General features: G+C 57.6%; 7 protein-coding genes across 7 annotated transcripts; 3 read left to right on the top strand and 4 right to left on the bottom strand.

The window, feature by feature from the left end:
• Window positions 1-137: 137 nt before the first annotated feature.
• On the top strand, window positions 138-4048 carry B0I36DRAFT_91051 (sulfate transporter family protein). Its single transcript, XM_046163570.1, has 6 exons — window positions 138-584; window positions 652-1377; window positions 1433-1575; window positions 1635-2178; window positions 2245-2678; window positions 2733-4048. The coding sequence occupies exons 1-6, from the start codon at window positions 359-361 to the stop codon at window positions 3930-3932; spliced, it is 3273 nt and encodes a 1090-aa protein (XP_046015413.1). The 5' UTR covers window positions 138-358; the 3' UTR covers window positions 3933-4048.
• A 472-nt stretch (window positions 4049-4520) lies between these two features.
• On the bottom strand, window positions 4521-5280 carry B0I36DRAFT_372869 (emp24/gp25L/p24 family/GOLD-domain-containing protein; the record flags this gene model as incomplete). The annotated part of the gene is made up of 2 exons (XM_046160150.1): window positions 4521-4726; window positions 4875-5280. The coding sequence occupies 2 exons, from the start codon at window positions 5278-5280 to the stop codon at window positions 4521-4523; spliced, it is 612 nt and encodes a 203-aa protein (XP_046015412.1).
• Window positions 5281-7432: 2152 nt separating this feature from the next.
• Window positions 7433-8580, top strand: B0I36DRAFT_90998 (ADP-ribosylation factor 1). The gene is made up of 4 exons (XM_046163569.1): window positions 7433-7764; window positions 7853-8097; window positions 8166-8231; window positions 8320-8580. Exons 1-4 carry the CDS (start codon window positions 7617-7619, stop codon window positions 8410-8412), a joined length of 552 nt encoding a protein of 183 aa, XP_046015411.1. The 5' UTR covers window positions 7433-7616; the 3' UTR covers window positions 8413-8580.
• A 700-nt stretch (window positions 8581-9280) lies between these two features.
• Window positions 9281-11147, top strand: B0I36DRAFT_318093 (uncharacterized protein). Its single transcript, XM_046153247.1, has one exon. It carries the CDS (start codon window positions 9383-9385, stop codon window positions 10808-10810), a length of 1428 nt encoding a protein of 475 aa, XP_046015410.1. The 5' UTR covers window positions 9281-9382; the 3' UTR covers window positions 10811-11147.
• On the bottom strand, window positions 11148-13350 carry B0I36DRAFT_318092 (U3 small nucleolar RNA-associated protein). The gene has a single exon (XM_046153246.1). It carries the CDS (start codon window positions 13188-13190, stop codon window positions 11280-11282), a length of 1911 nt encoding a protein of 636 aa, XP_046015409.1. The 5' UTR covers window positions 13191-13350; the 3' UTR covers window positions 11148-11279.
• Window positions 13351-15094, bottom strand: B0I36DRAFT_318090 (estradiol 17-beta-dehydrogenase). Its single transcript, XM_046153245.1, has 2 exons — window positions 14469-15094; window positions 13351-14382 (listed from the first exon to the last, which is right to left on the bottom strand). Exons 1-2 carry the CDS (start codon window positions 14860-14862, stop codon window positions 13694-13696), a joined length of 1083 nt encoding a protein of 360 aa, XP_046015408.1. The 5' UTR covers window positions 14863-15094; the 3' UTR covers window positions 13351-13693.
• Window positions 15095-15577: 483 nt separating this feature from the next.
• B0I36DRAFT_90942 (uncharacterized protein) lies at window positions 15578-16873 on the bottom strand. The gene is made up of 3 exons (XM_046163568.1): window positions 16603-16873; window positions 16216-16508; window positions 15578-16117 (listed from the first exon to the last, which is right to left on the bottom strand). The coding sequence occupies exons 1-3, from the start codon at window positions 16763-16765 to the stop codon at window positions 15755-15757; spliced, it is 819 nt and encodes a 272-aa protein (XP_046015407.1). The 5' UTR covers window positions 16766-16873; the 3' UTR covers window positions 15578-15754.
• Window positions 16874-17214: the final 341 nt, after the last annotated feature.

Below are 17214 nucleotides of genomic sequence, written 5' to 3'. Positions count from 1 at the left end.
CGCCGGCCGTTAGGTCGTCATCGCTGGCATCCCTGTTTCATTGACGCTCGACAGCCGCAAAAGTCTAATGCGGGCCGACTCTTGAAGGACCGCGGGACCACTCCGAGTCAATTGAGACTATCCACCTCTTGCTTTCACGATTGCCACTCGAGCCTACTTTAGGAGCGACCCAGCTCGCCAGCCGACTTTGTTTTTCTCCGGCATCTGGGGTTCAACCCACCACTATATTGCAACTACATTCGTCCTCCGCTGCGGCTTTCTTCCCACGCCTTCCCACGCCTTCCCACGCTCGACGTCACACCTCATGCCGTCGCTTTAAATCCGACACCTGCCGAGCTACCTGGCTCATACGTCGGCCATGACAGGACGGGGCGTGGGTTTCTCCTCCTGGAGGAGTAGGTCTGGCTCTTTGGGCCGCCGTGCTCAAACTGGGGAGGACGAAGACGACATCCGCGAAGCAGACGGCGTGCACCTGCCTCGGCAGTCGCAACACGAACCATGGCTTCTCTCGTCCTCCTACAGCGCGTCCAGCCATCGCGAACCCACGCGATCGTTCGTGCCTGTTTCTATCCGGGATCATTTGGGTATGCGCCCAGCCTACAACACTGTCTGGCCACATTCATTTTCGAAGACTGACCAATCGTCCCGTAGCTCCGGTCGACTCCACGCAATATGCTCGCAGCGTGCGCGAAGACACTGCAGAGCTGGCATCCTATGTGCTATCGGACCAGTCTGACAAGCGCTCTTCACCCTTCCTACGGGGTCGACGATTATCCTCCACCTCGCACAATGCCTCTGAGACCCCCATCGATCGGCTCGACGACCTGCAGCCCCCTTCTGCTGACACAATTGCCGAAGTCTCAGAACCGCCCTCACCCGAGGCCATCGAGGAATATGCTGAGGCAGGACCTTCTATGCTCACAAGCATGTTTAGGCAGTCCCCGCCTGCACTGGTGGACAATAGCGATACAAACATGAAGCGGCCACGTCTTGGCAACCATCACGCTTATAACCCAGCTACACAAGATGCTGATGCAGTCGTACCCAGTCCGCCTTTGAGCATTGGGAATGGCCTAATATCTGAGTACACTCCGCTCCTCGGAGTCAAACCATTGAGCACGACCTCTCTTGGCGGCGAGACAGATCTTGAGGACCTGGAGGGACAGAAGCCAGTGCAGGACCAGCCCTCGTGGGGTAACTGGCTCTCGACCGTGACGGATCAGAGCGCCAGCAAGTTTCGTGGTGTGGCGGAAACCATACACCCAAAATCCTGGAGTGCGAAGAGCCTTTGGCAGAATGTCGTGATGCAGCCCGTCCGCTGTCTTCCGGCTGTCGTTGTTGGTCTTCTTCTGAATATTCTGGATGCTCTTTCATATGGCAAGTGCTTATTCCAACTAAAGGTCAGATCCTCTCAGCAGCTAACATAACAAAGGCATGATCTTGTTTCCGTTGGGCAACCCGATCTTTTCCAGCTTGGGCCCAGCTGGCATCTCAATCTTCTATGTCAGCACCATCGTCTCTCAATTGACCTTCTCCACCGGAAGCATTTTCCGAGGCTGTGTTGGCTCTGAATTGGTGAGCTTCGTCTATCCCCTCAAGCTCCGCTTTCCTGCAAACACTGACAGGAACAACAGATCGAAGTGGTGCCTTTCTTCCACAGCATGGCGGCGAAGATTACCCAGATCGTTGGGGAGGATCAGCCAGATGCTGTCATTGCGACAACAATCACTTCCTTCGCCGTCAGTTCGATGCTTACTGGCGTAGTGTTCTACCTCATGGGCAAATTCCGGCTCGGCTATATCGTGGGGTTCATCCCGCGCCATATCCTCATCGGCTGCATCGGAGGCGTTGGCTGGTTCCTCATCGCCACCGGTTTCGAGGTGTCCGGACGACTGGACGAATTCCATTACGACCTCGAAACCATCCAGAAGCTTTTCCAAACCGAGATCCTGCCGCTGTGGATCATCCCGCTGGCCCTAGCCATTTTGCTGTTTGTCCTGCAGAAGAAGATCACCTCACAGTATTTCCTGTCGGTCTACATTCTGATGATTCCGTTCGTTTTCTACTTCTTCGTGTTTTCCATTGATGAGCTGCAGACGGACGCCTTACGAACGACTGGGTGGATCTTCGAGGCTCCTCCAGATGATGAGCCATGGTGGTACTTTTGGACACTTTACAGTAAGTGGCATTTCGACAACTTTGTCACTTTTTTGGTACGATCCGTTGGGCTGACAGCAGTGGCAGAGTTTAACTTGGTCAGGTGGGATGCCATCGCCGAGTGCTTGGGTGCCATGGTCGCATTGACGTTCTTCAGCCTGCTGCACGTGCCAATCAATGTTCCCGCACTGGCTCAGAGCACCGGAGAAGACCACGCCGACTTGAACCATGAACTTAAGCTGCACGGCTATTCGAACTTCATCTCTGGCTGTGTTGGAAGCATCCAGAACTATCTCGTCTATGCAAACACCCTCTTCTTCATGAGGTCAGGAGGTGACAGCAGACTTGCAGGCTATATGCTTGCCGCACTCACCTTTGTTGTCCTGACCCTCGGACCTGTCGTGATCGGGTTCATCCCGGTAATGATGGTCGGAACTCTGATCTTCGTTCTTGGTTTCGAGTTGCTGGGCGATGCACTTGTCCATCCAAGGCATAAGCTAAAGCTTTCTGAGTATTTGACGGTATGTGCCCTTGATATGCCACATGTATGAAATTATAGGTGCTGACTGGAACAGATTGTTGTGATTGTCTTGACCATGGGCATATATGACTTCGTCACCGGCATTTTCCTGGGCATGATACTTGCATTCATTTCCGCCATTTTCCACTCGTCCAGGGTCCCTGCCATTCGAGCAACGTATACTGGTGACCAGGTTGGTTCAATGGTCCGACGCAACCCGTCGCAGCATCTCTACCTGCAAGCTGTTGGCGAGCAAACATACATCATCAAGCTGTCTGGGTTTCTTTTCTTCGGCACTATCGTCGGAGTCGATGAGAAGATCAGAGAGCTGATCTCGGACGCTGCTTTCAACTTGCACCCAATCAAGTATGTCATTGTCGACCTGGGACACGTCACTGGACTCGACTACACTGCTGGTGAAGCCTTCATGACAATTAGTCGGCTGCTTCACAAGCGAGGTGTCAATCTGATTATCAGTGGCAAGGATGCAGACAGCAGAATAGGCCGTGACTTGCGAGCTGTTGGGCTCGGTGAGGCTGGCATCGAGGTCATGTTCATGCCTGATCTCAACTCCGCCCTTGAGTGCTGCGAGAATGAACAGCTCAAGACCTTCTATGCTCGACAAGAAGCTCTTAAGATCAAATCTCCTCCGCCATCGAAATGTCTTGATGTTCCAGGCAAGAGGTCTATCAATCAGTCCTTTGACGAATTGTCCCACTCACCACGGAGAAGTCATCTTCACGAAGCTGCTGGCAACGTCTTGGCCAGGACCGAAGAAGCGCGCCGTGTCACCCGGTGGCAGAGCCTTAGCGAGCCTCTACGTCTGATGCTGCAAATCTTCCACGACCTCAGTGACAAGAACGAGGACTTCTGGTACAAAGCCACGCCATTCTTCACGAGGAAGGAGTACGCGGTGGGGACCGTACTGTATCACCGTGGGGAGCAGGCCAATGGATTCTATCTAATTGAACGCGGCGAGCTCAGAGCCGACTACGAGACACCACAGGGTCGACTATCGGAGCCAATTGTGCAGGGCACCACCTGTGGCGAGCTGCCCTTCTTCTCGGAGACTGATCGGACTGCGACCGTGCTGGCCGTCAAGGATTCCGTGCTTTGGGTAATGGACCGCGAGGGCTGGGAAAAGCTTCAGGCCAATGAACCCAGTGCGGCGCACGAGCTGCTGCGCGTATCGCTCAAGCTCACAACTGAGAGGTTGCATGCGATGACGAACTACATTTCTGCGGTTGGCAACTAGCTTGTTTGTACGAAGATAGCTCGCGACATCCGTAACGAATATGAATAAAAGCAGTGCTCCGTTGGTATGTTGTACTCCGTGTCGACCTTCTCCAGTTCTTTCATGCGACTGTTCCTGGAGCAGACGCAATCTTGTAGGCGGAGATTGCCATTTCCATCCTCTCACCAGTCAGTCTCGATGGCCCGACTTGCGGACCGCAGGTAGAAATCACGTCAAGCAAGGGGAAATGGTATGAATCGTAACATGCGCTCATCAAACGGGTCCGGTGAGCTTTGTCATCTTTTGATTCGTCATTCTGTTGAATGGCAGGTGTCACACCGAATTTATTGTGCCTGCACCGGTATATCTGACTCCAGATACCCTTCGAACAAGCCACAAGTGATGACCGGGACGTGGCGGCATAGTCGACTCGATCAGAGCGGTGCTTCTCTACGAACGCCCATTGCCATGCTCATCATCGTCTGCTAGAACCCGTTACTTGCCGCGTATATCTCCTTGCGCAAGTGCAGCACGTCCAGCTCTTTCCGAGGACAGAGAGCTAGTTTGGCATTTCCCCTTCCCTTCTCCTTTTCATTTTAAATTTTAAATTTATAACACGCGCTTGACCTCGAAGAACCTCCGGAGCCACCAGACCTGGAAGAGGGACTCGCCGATGACGACGCCGATGACGAAGATGTTCCACCACTTGACTCTGCTGTTTGTGCTCTCGGCCGTGTTGCGGTGGGTGCGCTCGCGGACGACAATGTACGACTGCTCGTCCTTGACGGAGGCGATGAGCTCGGCGAGGTGACGGACTAGCGAATTTTGTCAGACAATTGAAGCGCCGATGGCAGCAGCAGAAGGGGAGCCCCAGACGAGAGACACCTGAGAAGACGGAAATTGCAAAGGAGAGATAGATGGGTAGATGGCGAGTGAGGGAGAGAGAGAGAACAAGAGACTTACCCTCCGTCTCGAGCGGGTCCCGGTCCATCTCGTGCTCGGCGACATAGACGATGCCGTGGACGTTGAACGAGACCTCCTTTGTGTTTGCGCCCCAGCCCTCGTTGCCGAAGCAGTAGACAAACTTGCCGTCCTGCTTGGCGTCGAACGAGTAGTCGCCGTTGGAGACGGCCTTCTGGTAGGTCTCGTAGTTGCCCTGCGGGTTGGTGATCCAGAAGTCGATGTCGAGGTTGCCCGCGCTGCCGAACTCGCGGTCGCCGACCTGGAAGGTGACGGTCATCTTGTCGTCGCGGTGCAGCTCCTCGTGGAAGCACTCGCGGCCGTGGGCGGGCAGCTGGATGTTGTGCGCGAGGATGGTGGCGGGGAGCAGCGTGGCCAGGACGGCCAGCGCCGAGTTGAGGACGTGCATGGCTGTTTTGGTTTTGCGGGTGGGCCAATTGTCCTTGCCGTGGTTTGTTGTCGTCGAGATGCTGGCTGGTAGAGGCTGTCGTGGTCTCGTTGTGGTTGCTGGGTGCTTTCCAAGACACTCCCGTCACTCTCACAATGTGCTTAGTTCGTTGCAGGTGGCCCAGAGTTGGACACTTGTGATCTCCGTGGACCTCGAGCGCCAAGGTGGGTGTGGATCCGCCCTCCAATTTGGTACTAGCGCTGTTCCCCCCAGGCAAGAGAAGCCAGATGCTCAGGTCCAGGGGTTCAGCTTGTGGGAAGAACGGAAGACACAAACAATGCTTGCATTGTGTCCAACGACGCCGGTGCAGCACGAGATGGTTGACGTACCAGGTGCACTATCCTACGCTTTGGTGACGTCGGCTGGGGTTTCTTGGCTAGCCGTTGAGAATCACACGATTGAGACTTAGAACCCAAAGCAAATTCCCCCTGAGGTTTTTAGAAGGCTCCCATCCTTGGTATATGTGTCTGATTGTAGAGTTCCCGGTCAAGTCCATCAGAGGCACGGAGGGAGGCCCCTAGACACGAAAACCGACCCCCTTTCCAAGCTCTCGAGAAACCTCCAGCCACACGCAACCAGAGAGCTCTTGCGACATGCACATCTGCGAGGACGGGAGACGCCCGTGGTGGATGCGGCGATGCTGTGCCTATCACGACAACGCATCCTGGACAATCTCGTGCATCCACAATTCCCGTGCCTGGCTGGCTCGCACAAGGCCCGCCTGGGCTGGCCAATGAGACGGCCCAGTGGTGGCCAACTGTCTGGTTTGGAGCCCACTCTTGTGCTCGTCGACTGCCGGGACACCCATGAAGCATTGTGTCCTCTGCGGCAGTGCATCAAATATTGCTTGTCAACACCTCATGAGGAGCCGTAACTGTAGGTGCCTGGACGGCTTGATGAAGTTGGTCCCAGTCTTTGCCGGGAGGTGTACCGGGAGGGGCACACCAGGAAAGCAGGCCACAAGATAGAACCGATGTGGCTCGAGGTCAAAGATACTCTACCTTTACTTACTCATGTCCGTTGTGAACACCTGGCAGATACATACGTACCAAGTAGATCAGTCCCCAAGGTAGATGCGATCGAGCTCCCCTTTTTTCGAGCAACAGCTGGCCAGATGACGCAGGCAGCAGGAAAAGCCGCACCAAGCCGCAGGCCGTGGTGGGCCTCATGAGCGACAAGAAGTGAAGCTTTGCACAGGGGCTCTTAGAGCAGATGTTGCAGTCTGTAGGCACGCTGTTGCCAGGACAGGATGATGTCGTGTGAAGCCATCCGTCCACTTGCAGTCTCCCTGCCCAGGTGCCCTCCAGGCCTGGGGAGCCGCCGCCGCCAGGCCACAGGCATCTGGCATTTGGCATCCCTGCTGCCAGGTGCTCTCACTCACCGCCAGGCGTGCCCTGCTGTCCCGTTCGCCGCCCACGCCACACTTTGCAGAGCCCACCTTGCACGCCCTCACCCTGGGCCATCCCACCTGCCACTCCTGCCCGGCCGCCCACTCGCTCTGCTCAGCCAGCCCAGCCCAGCCTGGCCAGCCTGCCCTCCGCCTGCAACGCTTCGTTATTTCCTCCTGCCTCCGTCCTGCCTGCCTGCCTCACCCCCCATCATCATCCCCATCCACATCCACATCTCCACGGCATCAATCCCACGTCCTCTCTTCACTTGAGCAGGTCTCATTGCCGCCGTCTAGTAAGTGCCCCGGCTTCCTCTGCTTTCATCACATACTGCCCCTGCCCTCCATTTGCCACGGCCTCGTGGGATCTGACCCCGTGCGCGTTCGCTGCCTCGCCGTCTCTCCCACTTGCGCCGGCCTCGTGTGCCTTCGTGTCGTCCTGGCCACCAGCCGCTGCCTCCTCTGGAGTCTCATCGCACTGGCACTGGTCCTGCACGTGCGCGCCTTGCAGCTGCTGCCTTTACTTCTTTGTCGCAGCCTAGCCGGCATCTGGTCGTCCGTCGCAAGTCCTGGTCAGCCTCATACCCCTATCGCCGTTGGCTCCGCAGTCCATTCCGTCATCCACGTTACCCAGAGTGGCCCGTCACGGCGGAACTGGTACCTGCACATGTGTCCTTGGCCGTCGGAAGGGAGTTCATAAAGAGCATGCTGCGACACGACGGAGACTGGATTGGACGCATCGGACAGCCACCAACCTCCCCTTCGCTTATCACGGACCCCTGGCGCGACACTCTCCAAGAGTTTCTTCCCCTGATCCAGCGCTGACCGACTCGACGCTTTCCAGATTTCAAGTCTCAACCGAGCACCCTTAATACCCACCTCCCGTGTCTTTCGATAGCAGGTCGCCAAAATGGGTCTCACATTTTCCAAGATTTTCGACAAGCTCTGGGGCAAGAAGGAGATGAGAATCCTGATGGTCGGTTTGGACGCTGCCGGAAAGACCACCATTCTCTACAAGCTCAAGCTTGGTGAGATCGTCACCACCATCCCCACCATCGGTACGCACACCTGCTCCCCTGAACTTATTGGACGAACCACAACATGTCCACAACATCGATATCTAACCCAGCCGCTACCTCCATACAGGCTTCAACGTCGAGACCGTCGAGTACAAGAACATCCAGTTCACCGTGTGGGATGTCGGTGGTCAGGACAAGATCCGTCCTCTGTGGCGCCACTACTTCCAGAACACCCAGGGCATCATCTTCGTTGTTGACAGCAACGATCGCGACCGTATCGTCGAGGCCCGCGAAGAGCTGCAGCGCATGCTCAACGAGGATGAGCTCCGGGATGCCATCCTCCTCGTCTTTGCCAACAAGCAGGATCTGCCTGTACGTTTCCACCATCCTTGGATACGAGTACTATTTGCGGCCTGAAGCTAACTTGAAATTCCTCGCAGAACGCCATGAACGCTGCCGAGATCACTGACAAGCTTGGTCTCCACGGCCTGAGACAGCGTGCCTGGGTAAGTTTCTTCCATGATATGCGCGCTGCACTGAGACAGACATTGGGCGGTCGCTTTTCCTCGAAGGATTTGCTAACGTCCGCGACAGTACATCCAATCCACTTGCGCCACCTCCGGTGACGGTCTGTACGAGGGTCTCGAGTGGCTCGCTACCACTCTCCGCAAGGCCGGCCACCAGTAAAGGACCAGACGCGCTGCTTCATCTACCACGGCTCGGCTTCACATCGTTTCTTCGGCAGTTCGCATGGGCCGATTGTATTTCGCTTGTCATTTTCCGGAGCAATCGATATAGTCCATAAACAACGCATTTTTCTACTCCTACCCATCGGCTGCCCTCCCGCTTTGCGCCCGTGTTGTGAACACGCACTCGCTCATCGGGTGCGCCTGCCTGGCCTTCTGGCATACGAAGACGTCTATCATGAGTTTGGAACCAAAATGGAAGAGGCGTCACGGGATGAAGTCTGTACAACTTGTTATCTGGGACAGATCAAAAGAAGTATCTCCATCTGTTTGTGCCCTAGACACGAAGTATGACCCGAGCGCTTAGAATGGATATGTTGGAAACTATACTCTGTCTTGAAAACAGCACACCGTGAGATATGAACTCGCCCGTGGCAGGTTCGTTACGTAAGCCCTGGCGTTGAAAAACCCAAGGTTGGGTGCTCTGTGTTTGCAAAGGGTTCTTCGTTATGATTGGTCTTGTCATTGTTGCTTGATAGGACGGACCCCTGACATTGATAGCATGTGCGTGTCGTCCAGGGACCACCCCATTCTTGTGCATTGACGGGGTTGCAGCAATGACTTGAGCTGGTTCATCTTGGGGCAATTCCCCCAGCAAGCAGTTAATGTCTGTTTCAGCAAAGCTATCCGTAGCCCGGAAGATGAATGTGTTGTGCAACGAGGCTGTCTGGGAAAAGACATGACTCGGAGCTGTCCCAGCAGAGCCCCGCCATCGGCGCGGGCACGGCACTTGCATGTGGCCAACCTGCCCCCGCCAATTATGTTGCCCAGCGCTGGGCCCTCTGTAGCCGAAGCGGCATGTCCGTTATCTGCTTGCAGAGAAGGCGGCGTTTGTGTCGTGACCTTCCAACCTCCAACAATCGATTCCTTTGCATCTGATATCTGCCAATTGGTTGTTGACAGTCATCACGATGAGACTCCAGCGGGTCATTGGCCGCCTGCCCACGCGCATACACTCTCTCCAGCAGTCCGCGGCTGCTCCCTTCGGCGCCCGAGCTGCGTCATCTGCCGCTGTTCGGAGCTCCCCAAAAGCTTCACCGTCAACGACATCCTCACAATCCAGGAGCACCGTCGCCGGCAAGACCCAACCGCCGTTCTCCAGCAGCCGCCGTAGCTATGCCTCGTCCTCGTCGCCGTCGTCTGGACCGCTAAAGCGCACCGCGCTGTACGACCTGCACCTCGCGCACGGGGCCAAGATGGTGCCGTTTGGCGGCTTCGAGATGCCCGTGCAGTACTCGAGCCTGGGCGTCAGCGCCTCGCACCACTTCACGCGGACCAACGCCTCGCTCTTTGACGTCGGGCACATGGTGCAGCACCGCTTCGAGGGCCCCGGGGCCGTCCGGTTCCTCGAGCGCGTCACCCCGGCGTCCCTCAAGACGCTGCCCGTCCACCAGGGCACCCTGAGCACGCTCCTCTGGCCCGGCACGGGGGGCATCGTGGACGACACGGTCATCACGAAGCTCGGCGACGAGCTGTTCTACGTCGTCACCAACGCGGCCTGCCGCGACAAGGACCTCAAGTACCTGGGCGAGCAGCTCGAGCAGTTCCGCTCCGAAACCCCGGGCGCTGGCGAGGTCAGGCACGAGGTCCTCGACGGATGGGGCCTCGTGGCCCTCCAGGGCCCCATGTCCGAGCAGATTCTCCAGGATGTCCTCATTGATGATGGGAACCTGCGCGAGCTCTTCTTCGGCCAGAGCAAGTTCCTCAAGATCAAGGGCTGCAGCACCGGCCCCGTGCTCGTCAGCCGCGCGGGCTACACGGGCGAGGACGGGTTCGAGATCTCCATCAGCCCCGAGGACACGGTGGCCGTGACCGAGGCGCTCCTCGAGACCGCGGGCCCGGAGCGGCTCCAGTGGGCCGGCCTGGGCGCCCGCGACTCGCTGCGCCTCGAGGCCGGCATGTGCCTGTACGGGCACGACCTGGACGACACGACGACGCCCGTCGAGGGCGCGCTGGGCTGGGTCGTCGGCAAGGACCGGCGGGACCCGGAGGCCACCGACAAGTTCCACGGCGCCGAGGTGATCCTGCCGCAGCTCGTGCTCAAGAGCAAAGGCGGCAAGGGAGTCGAGAGGCGGAGGGTCGGACTCGTCGTCACGGGCGCCCCCGCGCGCGAGGGCGCCGAGATCACCGACAAGCAGGGCAACAAGATTGGCGTCGTCACCAGCGGGTGCCCCTCGCCGACGCTCGGCAAGAACATCGCCATGGGCTACATCAAGGACGGCCTGCACAAGTCCGGCACCGAGGTCGAGGTCTCGGTCAGGGGGAAGAAGCGGCCTGCCGTCGTGACCAAGATGCCGTTCGTCCCGACGCAGTACTGGAAGGGCACCGCGCCGGCGTGAGCACGGCCAGAAAAGAGCGGGGGAGAGCTGGGGAGTTCGATCTCATGACATGGGCACTGCATGGGCAGAGAGACGGGGTCATGAGATTTGATGGAACTCCTTTTGCAAAGGAGCAAAGGGGGGAACGGAGGGAAGTGCTTGTGCGCTTCCCGGAGAGCTTCAACGCATATGCCAAATTCTACTTATCGTGGCAAGGGGGAAAAGGCGAAGAAAGATGAAAAAAGACAAAAGTCAAAAGCCGGGTCATCAGGCACGGCAGAAGCTCCAGGTTGACAATAACCTATCGAGACCATTTGCGTGAGAGCCACAATTCAACTCGAGGGAGAATTGCGGGAAATAATATCGCGTTCTCATTATACTCGACATTTTCTGTTCTCTCTACCCTGATGATGATATCTATCGCTCGATCAAAAATGCCGCGTCATGTCCAAGCTCGGAAAGCACACTTCCTGGAAGACACCACCCTCATCTAGTTGCGGATCTCCCATAACCTGACCTTGCCTCCGTCGTTGCCCACAGCCAGCATGTCGCTCTTGCGGCCGAACGCGACGGCAGATATCCGACCCAAGGGCGTCTGCTCCGTCGGCCAGTTCCTGTACACGGTACAGCTGGGCAGGTGCGCGAGCCGCAGGGCGTCCTTCTTGTGCTTGCTCGCCAGAGCCAGGAGCTGCCCGTCGGGACTGAACGTCAGGACCGTGCAGGGCGTCGTGAGCTGTTCGAATGTGCGTGTGGGCGTTGGGCGGTCCTTGAGCGTGACCTGGTCCTCGTCGTCCTCCTTGGCGTCCTTGGCGATGAGGTTCTCGCGCTCGTAGATGTTGACGATGCCGCTCGTCGAGCCGACAGCCACCCACCTGTCGCCGCCCAGCAGCGCGGGCCCTGGCGCGCTCTTCCCGCTGCGACCTGGTCCGCTCAGCGCCAGCGCCGATGCTCCGGTGGAGCCCTCGTCGTTCCAGATACCCAGGAACCGCCTCGATGCCATGCTGAACTCTCCGACTTGTCCCCCCTTGCCGAGAATCGTCATGCCGTTGCCGTTGCTCCACCAGCAGAAATCAATGATGCCGCCCCTGCTGTCCAGCCGCGCGGCCGCGATCCACTGCATTGTGTTGACATTAAGGATGTTGATAATACCGCCGCCCTTGCGTGTCGAGGCGATCAGGCCCAGATACCGTCCGCAGGGGCTCGTCTTGAAGCGCTCCCATGTCTTCTGCTCCAGCCGGTGGCCCTGCACCTTGTTCGTCTTTTGTATCGCGCCCGTAGACAGCTCCCAGGAATGAATGTATCGCCTGCGGCCCGCGAAGAAGATGCGGTCGCCCTCGGGATACAGAAACTCGGCGTGCTGGACGGGGACCTGCTTGATCTGGACCGAGGTCAAGAGCGGGTTTGGCGTCGGGTGGGCGGTGGGCGCGATGTGGTGAAGGTGCATAATGGCGGACGTGCTCGAGGAGAGCAGGACGGGGAATTCTGGGTGGAACGACAACGAGGTCACGACTTCCTTGTGCGTGTCGGGGATGTCGCGAGACCGCTGGATGTCAATGACCTCGGGGCGAAGTTTTCTCGACCTCTGGCCATCGCCGCCAGCAAGGGCCCTGGCATCGCGGAGGAAGCGATCAAGAGGGAGAGCTTCCGCGCCGTCCACATCGCCCGCGCGCATATCCTCGTCCGAGTCACTGCCCCTGGCCTCCGAGTCGTACTCGTCGTCGTCGTCAGAGCTGGCGGCGGCAGAGGACCTCCTCCGCCGTTTCGAGGGCCGCTCCTCCGCCTCCCGCACCCAATCGGGCTTGGGGTTCAGCATCAAGAATTGCGTCCGCAGACGCCTGATGTACTCGGATCCGCTCACAATGTCCTCGGCCTCGCTGACCCGGAATTTCCGCAGTTGCGACACGCTTGCGAGCGAGATTGTGAAGCGCTCGTCGTCGCTGTCCTCCCACGCCGGCGGGTCACCGTGGCTCAGGCCAGCACCCATTCCCGATCCCTTTGTGATTTGCAGACCGCCCTCCTCGCCGTCATCGCCGCCGCTTGGTTTCGAGCCGCCCACGTCGAATGTGAAGAGGTCCGCATCGTCCATTTCGGCGCTGTCGGAATTGTCACCGTCCTCGCCCTCTGCGTGGCCCTTGCCACCCCCGAGTGCCGAGCTGGCACCGTCAATGCCCTCGCCGCTGAACAGAGCATCCTTGAAGTTGGCAGTGTCGCCGAGGACAAGACGTTCGAGCTCCTCCTCGTCAGAGTCCTTGTCGAATATGCGCGGGTCGTTCTGGGCCGGGAGGGAGTGCTCGTTGTCGCTGTCGTTGTCGCTGCCATAGACAGACTCCACCTCGGCGCTGGACGACATGAAGTCGTCGTCCTCCTCGGGAACCGGCTTGCCTTTCTTTGTGGGAGGCATCGTGACTTCGTTTTCTCGATGGCGCGCGTGTGCTGGCAGGAAACTGTTGTGACGAGCGGCAAGCTTTCTTGCCTGCACAAAACTTCCGAGGCCTGGCCAAACAATAATAGCACAGCACCAGAGGGCAGCAACAGCGACCCGTCGGCGGGCTTCCCAGAAATTTTTGGCTATCGATAGGACGCCAACGCGGGCGCTAGACCCCTGCTCGCAGCACTGAGGATAGTGGGTTTGGTTGCAGGTAGTGGATACCCTCCATGTCAGGCCTTAGGTGGAGAGCTTCCAGCCTCAACAAACATCCAGTCGACAACTTCATGGATACGACTTAGTTTCGAGCGTACATGATCCACAGGCGTATATCTACTGGTTCCATTGCAGGCACCGTTCAAGTAGATTAGATGAGGTCGTGGTGTCTCAGATATGCCTGCATCACCGCAGCTTCCGTTCTCCAGTTTGGCCTAAAATATCTTCTCTCCACTTGTGGTCGTCAAAGACATAAACGCCCATCACGATTCCTTGTAATATTTCTTCAAATCCGCGACAACCTCCCGACCGGTAAACTTGGCCATCAGTTCATTCGACTTGGCCCGCTCAGAATACTGCAGCCAGGACGGCAGCGCGCGGAACCATGGCAGCACATTGACGAACTTTGGGAGCAGCACCTGCCCGCTCCTGCCCGTGATGACCTGATCGTAGATGGCCTCGGCGACCGTCTCCGGGTGCAGCGTTGGCGTCATGAACGGCGTCTGGTTCGTGTGCCCGCCAAACAGCGCCGTGTCCACGGCCCCCGGGTGGACAATCACGGTCCGCACGCGGGGCGCCCGGTAGTGCGTCTTGAGCTCCGCGGCGAGTCCCTCGTGGAAGGCCAGCGCCGCCGCCTTGGTGGAGCTGTAGTCGACGACCTGCGGTGCGCCAAAGTAGCTCGCCGCGCTGGCGACGGTGACGACCATCCCGTGGTCCGCGCGGACCATGGCGGGCAGGAATTCGCGGACCGTGTAGTAGTGCGCAAACGTGTTGACCTCGAAGGTGAAGCGCAGGTCCTCGTCGGACGTATCGAGGATCGCCTTACCCCGGAGGACCCCCGCGTTGTTGATCAGAATTGTGGGTGAGCCGATCTCCTCGCGAACCCGAGTAGCGACTGCGGCGACTTTGGCGGACTTAGTGAGGTCGACTTGGTAGTAGTGGACATTTGGGCCTGGGCGATTTCGTCAAGACGTGTCAGTGGTGTTGGAGTACAGCTCGTTTTTACAGGAGCTTGTGCTTGTCTCTGGGAGACCTTACCAGTCTTGTAAGTCATAGGCAAGATGTCCAGCACAATCACCTTCATGCCCTTCTCTTCCAGCAGCCTGACCAGATGCCCGCCAATCCCGCCAGCTCCGCCTGTCACCACAGCAATCTCCCTTGGCCAATCGTACCTATCGCTTAGGCCATTGTTGATCACCCGGTCCGAGAGCCATGCGTTGGCCAAACGGGCCACAGCTATCCATGTGAGTGTGCCCAGCCGCGAAGCAGCCAGAGGGTGCAGCAGCGCCAGAGCCTTGCCTCGCTCCGTCAGTCGCGTGAGTAGAAACAGCGGGACCAGCAGCGCGGGGTTGAACGCGGTCCTTCCAATGAGCTGAAACAGGACGTCCGCGTAGAACCCTTCACGGGGGAGCCAGCGTTTGTGCGTGGGCATATTTAGTCTCTCTGCAAGGCTTTGGTGACCATTGCGGGGAGGGAGGGAAGCGAAGCAACTGCGAGGGAGCTATCGTCAATTGAGGGTATGAAATGATGTTCCCCCCTGACGAGCTGACGGGTTGAGTCAAAGAGCACCTGCCTGGCAACCTCAGAGTTGATAGAAATACAAGTTTGAGACGGTCTCGGTGATCAGCTGGGCAGGTCGCGCCTCAAAGCATTTGTGAACAAGTAGGGAAACAACGCCCGCAGAGTTGCAGAATGAGGACACAGCGAGCTACTTATATAATTGCGGGTTGTACCGCACGCTTGCAAAAGGATAGTAATGAACGGGTGTGGGGTGCGCACCGACTCACCAACTATATGCTCCACGGAAACACCAGTTGCTTACTTAGTGTAGTCAGGGACTCTAATAAATCCTCAAATGGGCCATTTGCTACTCCATGGCAGAGTATTGGTTCTGCAAGATGCCCCAGTTCGACAAATGCAAGGAAAATATACAGCTTGCGAGACCAGATTTTGGGTATTGTTATACCATAGTAGAAGCCAGTTCTAGGGCTGGTGCGTCGGTGCTGCCAGACCCAAAACGTTGTGCTAGCGTGGAGATAGTTGTGTCGAATGGGTGAGCAGGGATGTGTGTTAAACGCGGGGATCGTCGTATATGTGACGTATCCATGTATTGCGAATGCCCAAATCCTCGAGACGGGCAAGTCAAATTGTTGGAGAACAGGATGAATCCGGGTGTGCCGCATCTCCTGCGAACAAGGCCTGCAAGATTCTAGTCAGTGCCACCGAAAGTGGTTCGCAGGCACATTTATGGCCTCTGTCCATCTCTCTCGAATATCATGCACATTCTCGAGGAAAGTAATAGTCATGCTCCAAATTAACGAGTACTAAGACAATATACTCAACACAAGCAGGGACAGGAAAGCTGTCAACCACCTGAACGGCCATGCCGTTGCACCAGCACCCGCCCCCGGCACGGCGAATGTCTGTTGAACTGTTATCGCATCCCCCGGTGCGAACAGCACCCTTACGGTTCTGGTGCTCGTCAAGAAAGCCTCCTCGGCTTCCTCAAATGGTGCCAGGGGGTTGTTGAGAAGATCACAAGACGGTCGGCCCCCTTGACCCTCTCCTCCGCCAAAGTCTGAGCTGCTGCCGGCGATGCTCTGGATGCTGTTGGTGACGGAGATGGGCACGTTGAATATGGTGTAGTGTGACTCGCCATTGAGCAGGAAGTTCTGGCGGATAGAGATCTGTCGCGGGGTCGTTAGTAGTTGCTCTCCTGGCTGCCCCAACAACCCCTAGGAGAAGAGAGACTATCTCGAAACACGCAACATGATGATTGACCTACGTTGTATCGACCACGATCACTTTCAGCCGTCGCTGGCGGCCCGTTGCCCATCAGGCAGTCTGGCCAGATCCACTTGACGTGCTTGACGGTGCTGCCGGGCTCGGAGAGCATGATGTCTCCCAGGCTCGCATTGCCGGCCGAGGCCGTGGCATTGGTGATGGTGAAGTTGCGACCTGTAACGTAGCTCTGCAGAAAGATGGTGATGTTGTGGATGCGGCTGGGCGTATCGGCTGGGTACGGCGGTAGCTGCAGCCTGCCGTTGGCGGAGACGTCAAGAGCGACCTCGAGGAGCTCTGCAAGGTCGCCGTCAGTGACTGTGCCTCAGGCTGAGGAGACCACGGGTGTGGCCCAGGGAGAGTCGGGTAACAAGCAAAGTATAGTACTTACGTCCGCCGAGAGGCGTTCCGGGCTGCGGCGCATCGAGCACGGCAGGACCTGGTGTGAAGATCTGCCCGTTGGCGATGGTGAACTCCTGGGCGGTTGCCAGCCCAGACAGCGAGGCCACTGCGACCAGCGCAGCAGCGAACCAGGGAGACATAGTGACCAGCATGTCGAAATCACCTTATGGAATGGCGGCACCTGGTGTTCTCCAGCGCATACTCGAGCACAAGCAGACAATCACGAGCAGGCACTGAATGATTGTCGGCCGAGTAGGATGGGATGGGACGGTCTATACATGAGCACTTGGGGTCCGTTGCGGTGGTCGCATGGATACGGAGGGCAGGCTTGTGTGCAAGACCAGGTTCATGAAACCGGATTGTCGACGTCAGACCAGGGTCACGGAAAGACGGGACGCCGACGAGAGATTGGACCTCGTGCCTTCGGTTTCTGCCGAGCAGGGGCATTCATCTCCATAAAGAATTGACAACATGATGGGGAGGCCCTTTGTCAGGCGAATTGCAGACGACTTGTTAAAGAGACTTGCTCGACCCATCGACGTGAGCTGGGCCATGTAGATGGAGATGGGCGGCTGAGTGTTGGAGCCCTGTCTGTGGAGAA

The sequence above is a fragment of the Microdochium trichocladiopsis genome (assembly GCF_020744255.1).
Source record: "Microdochium trichocladiopsis strain MPI-CAGE-CH-0230 chromosome Unknown B0I36scaffold_3, whole genome shotgun sequence".
Lineage (NCBI taxonomy): Eukaryota > Fungi > Ascomycota > Sordariomycetes > Xylariales > Microdochiaceae > Microdochium > Microdochium trichocladiopsis.
Note: the sequence above shows the minus strand (reverse complement) of the source record. Positions and strands in the feature narration are given on the sequence as shown.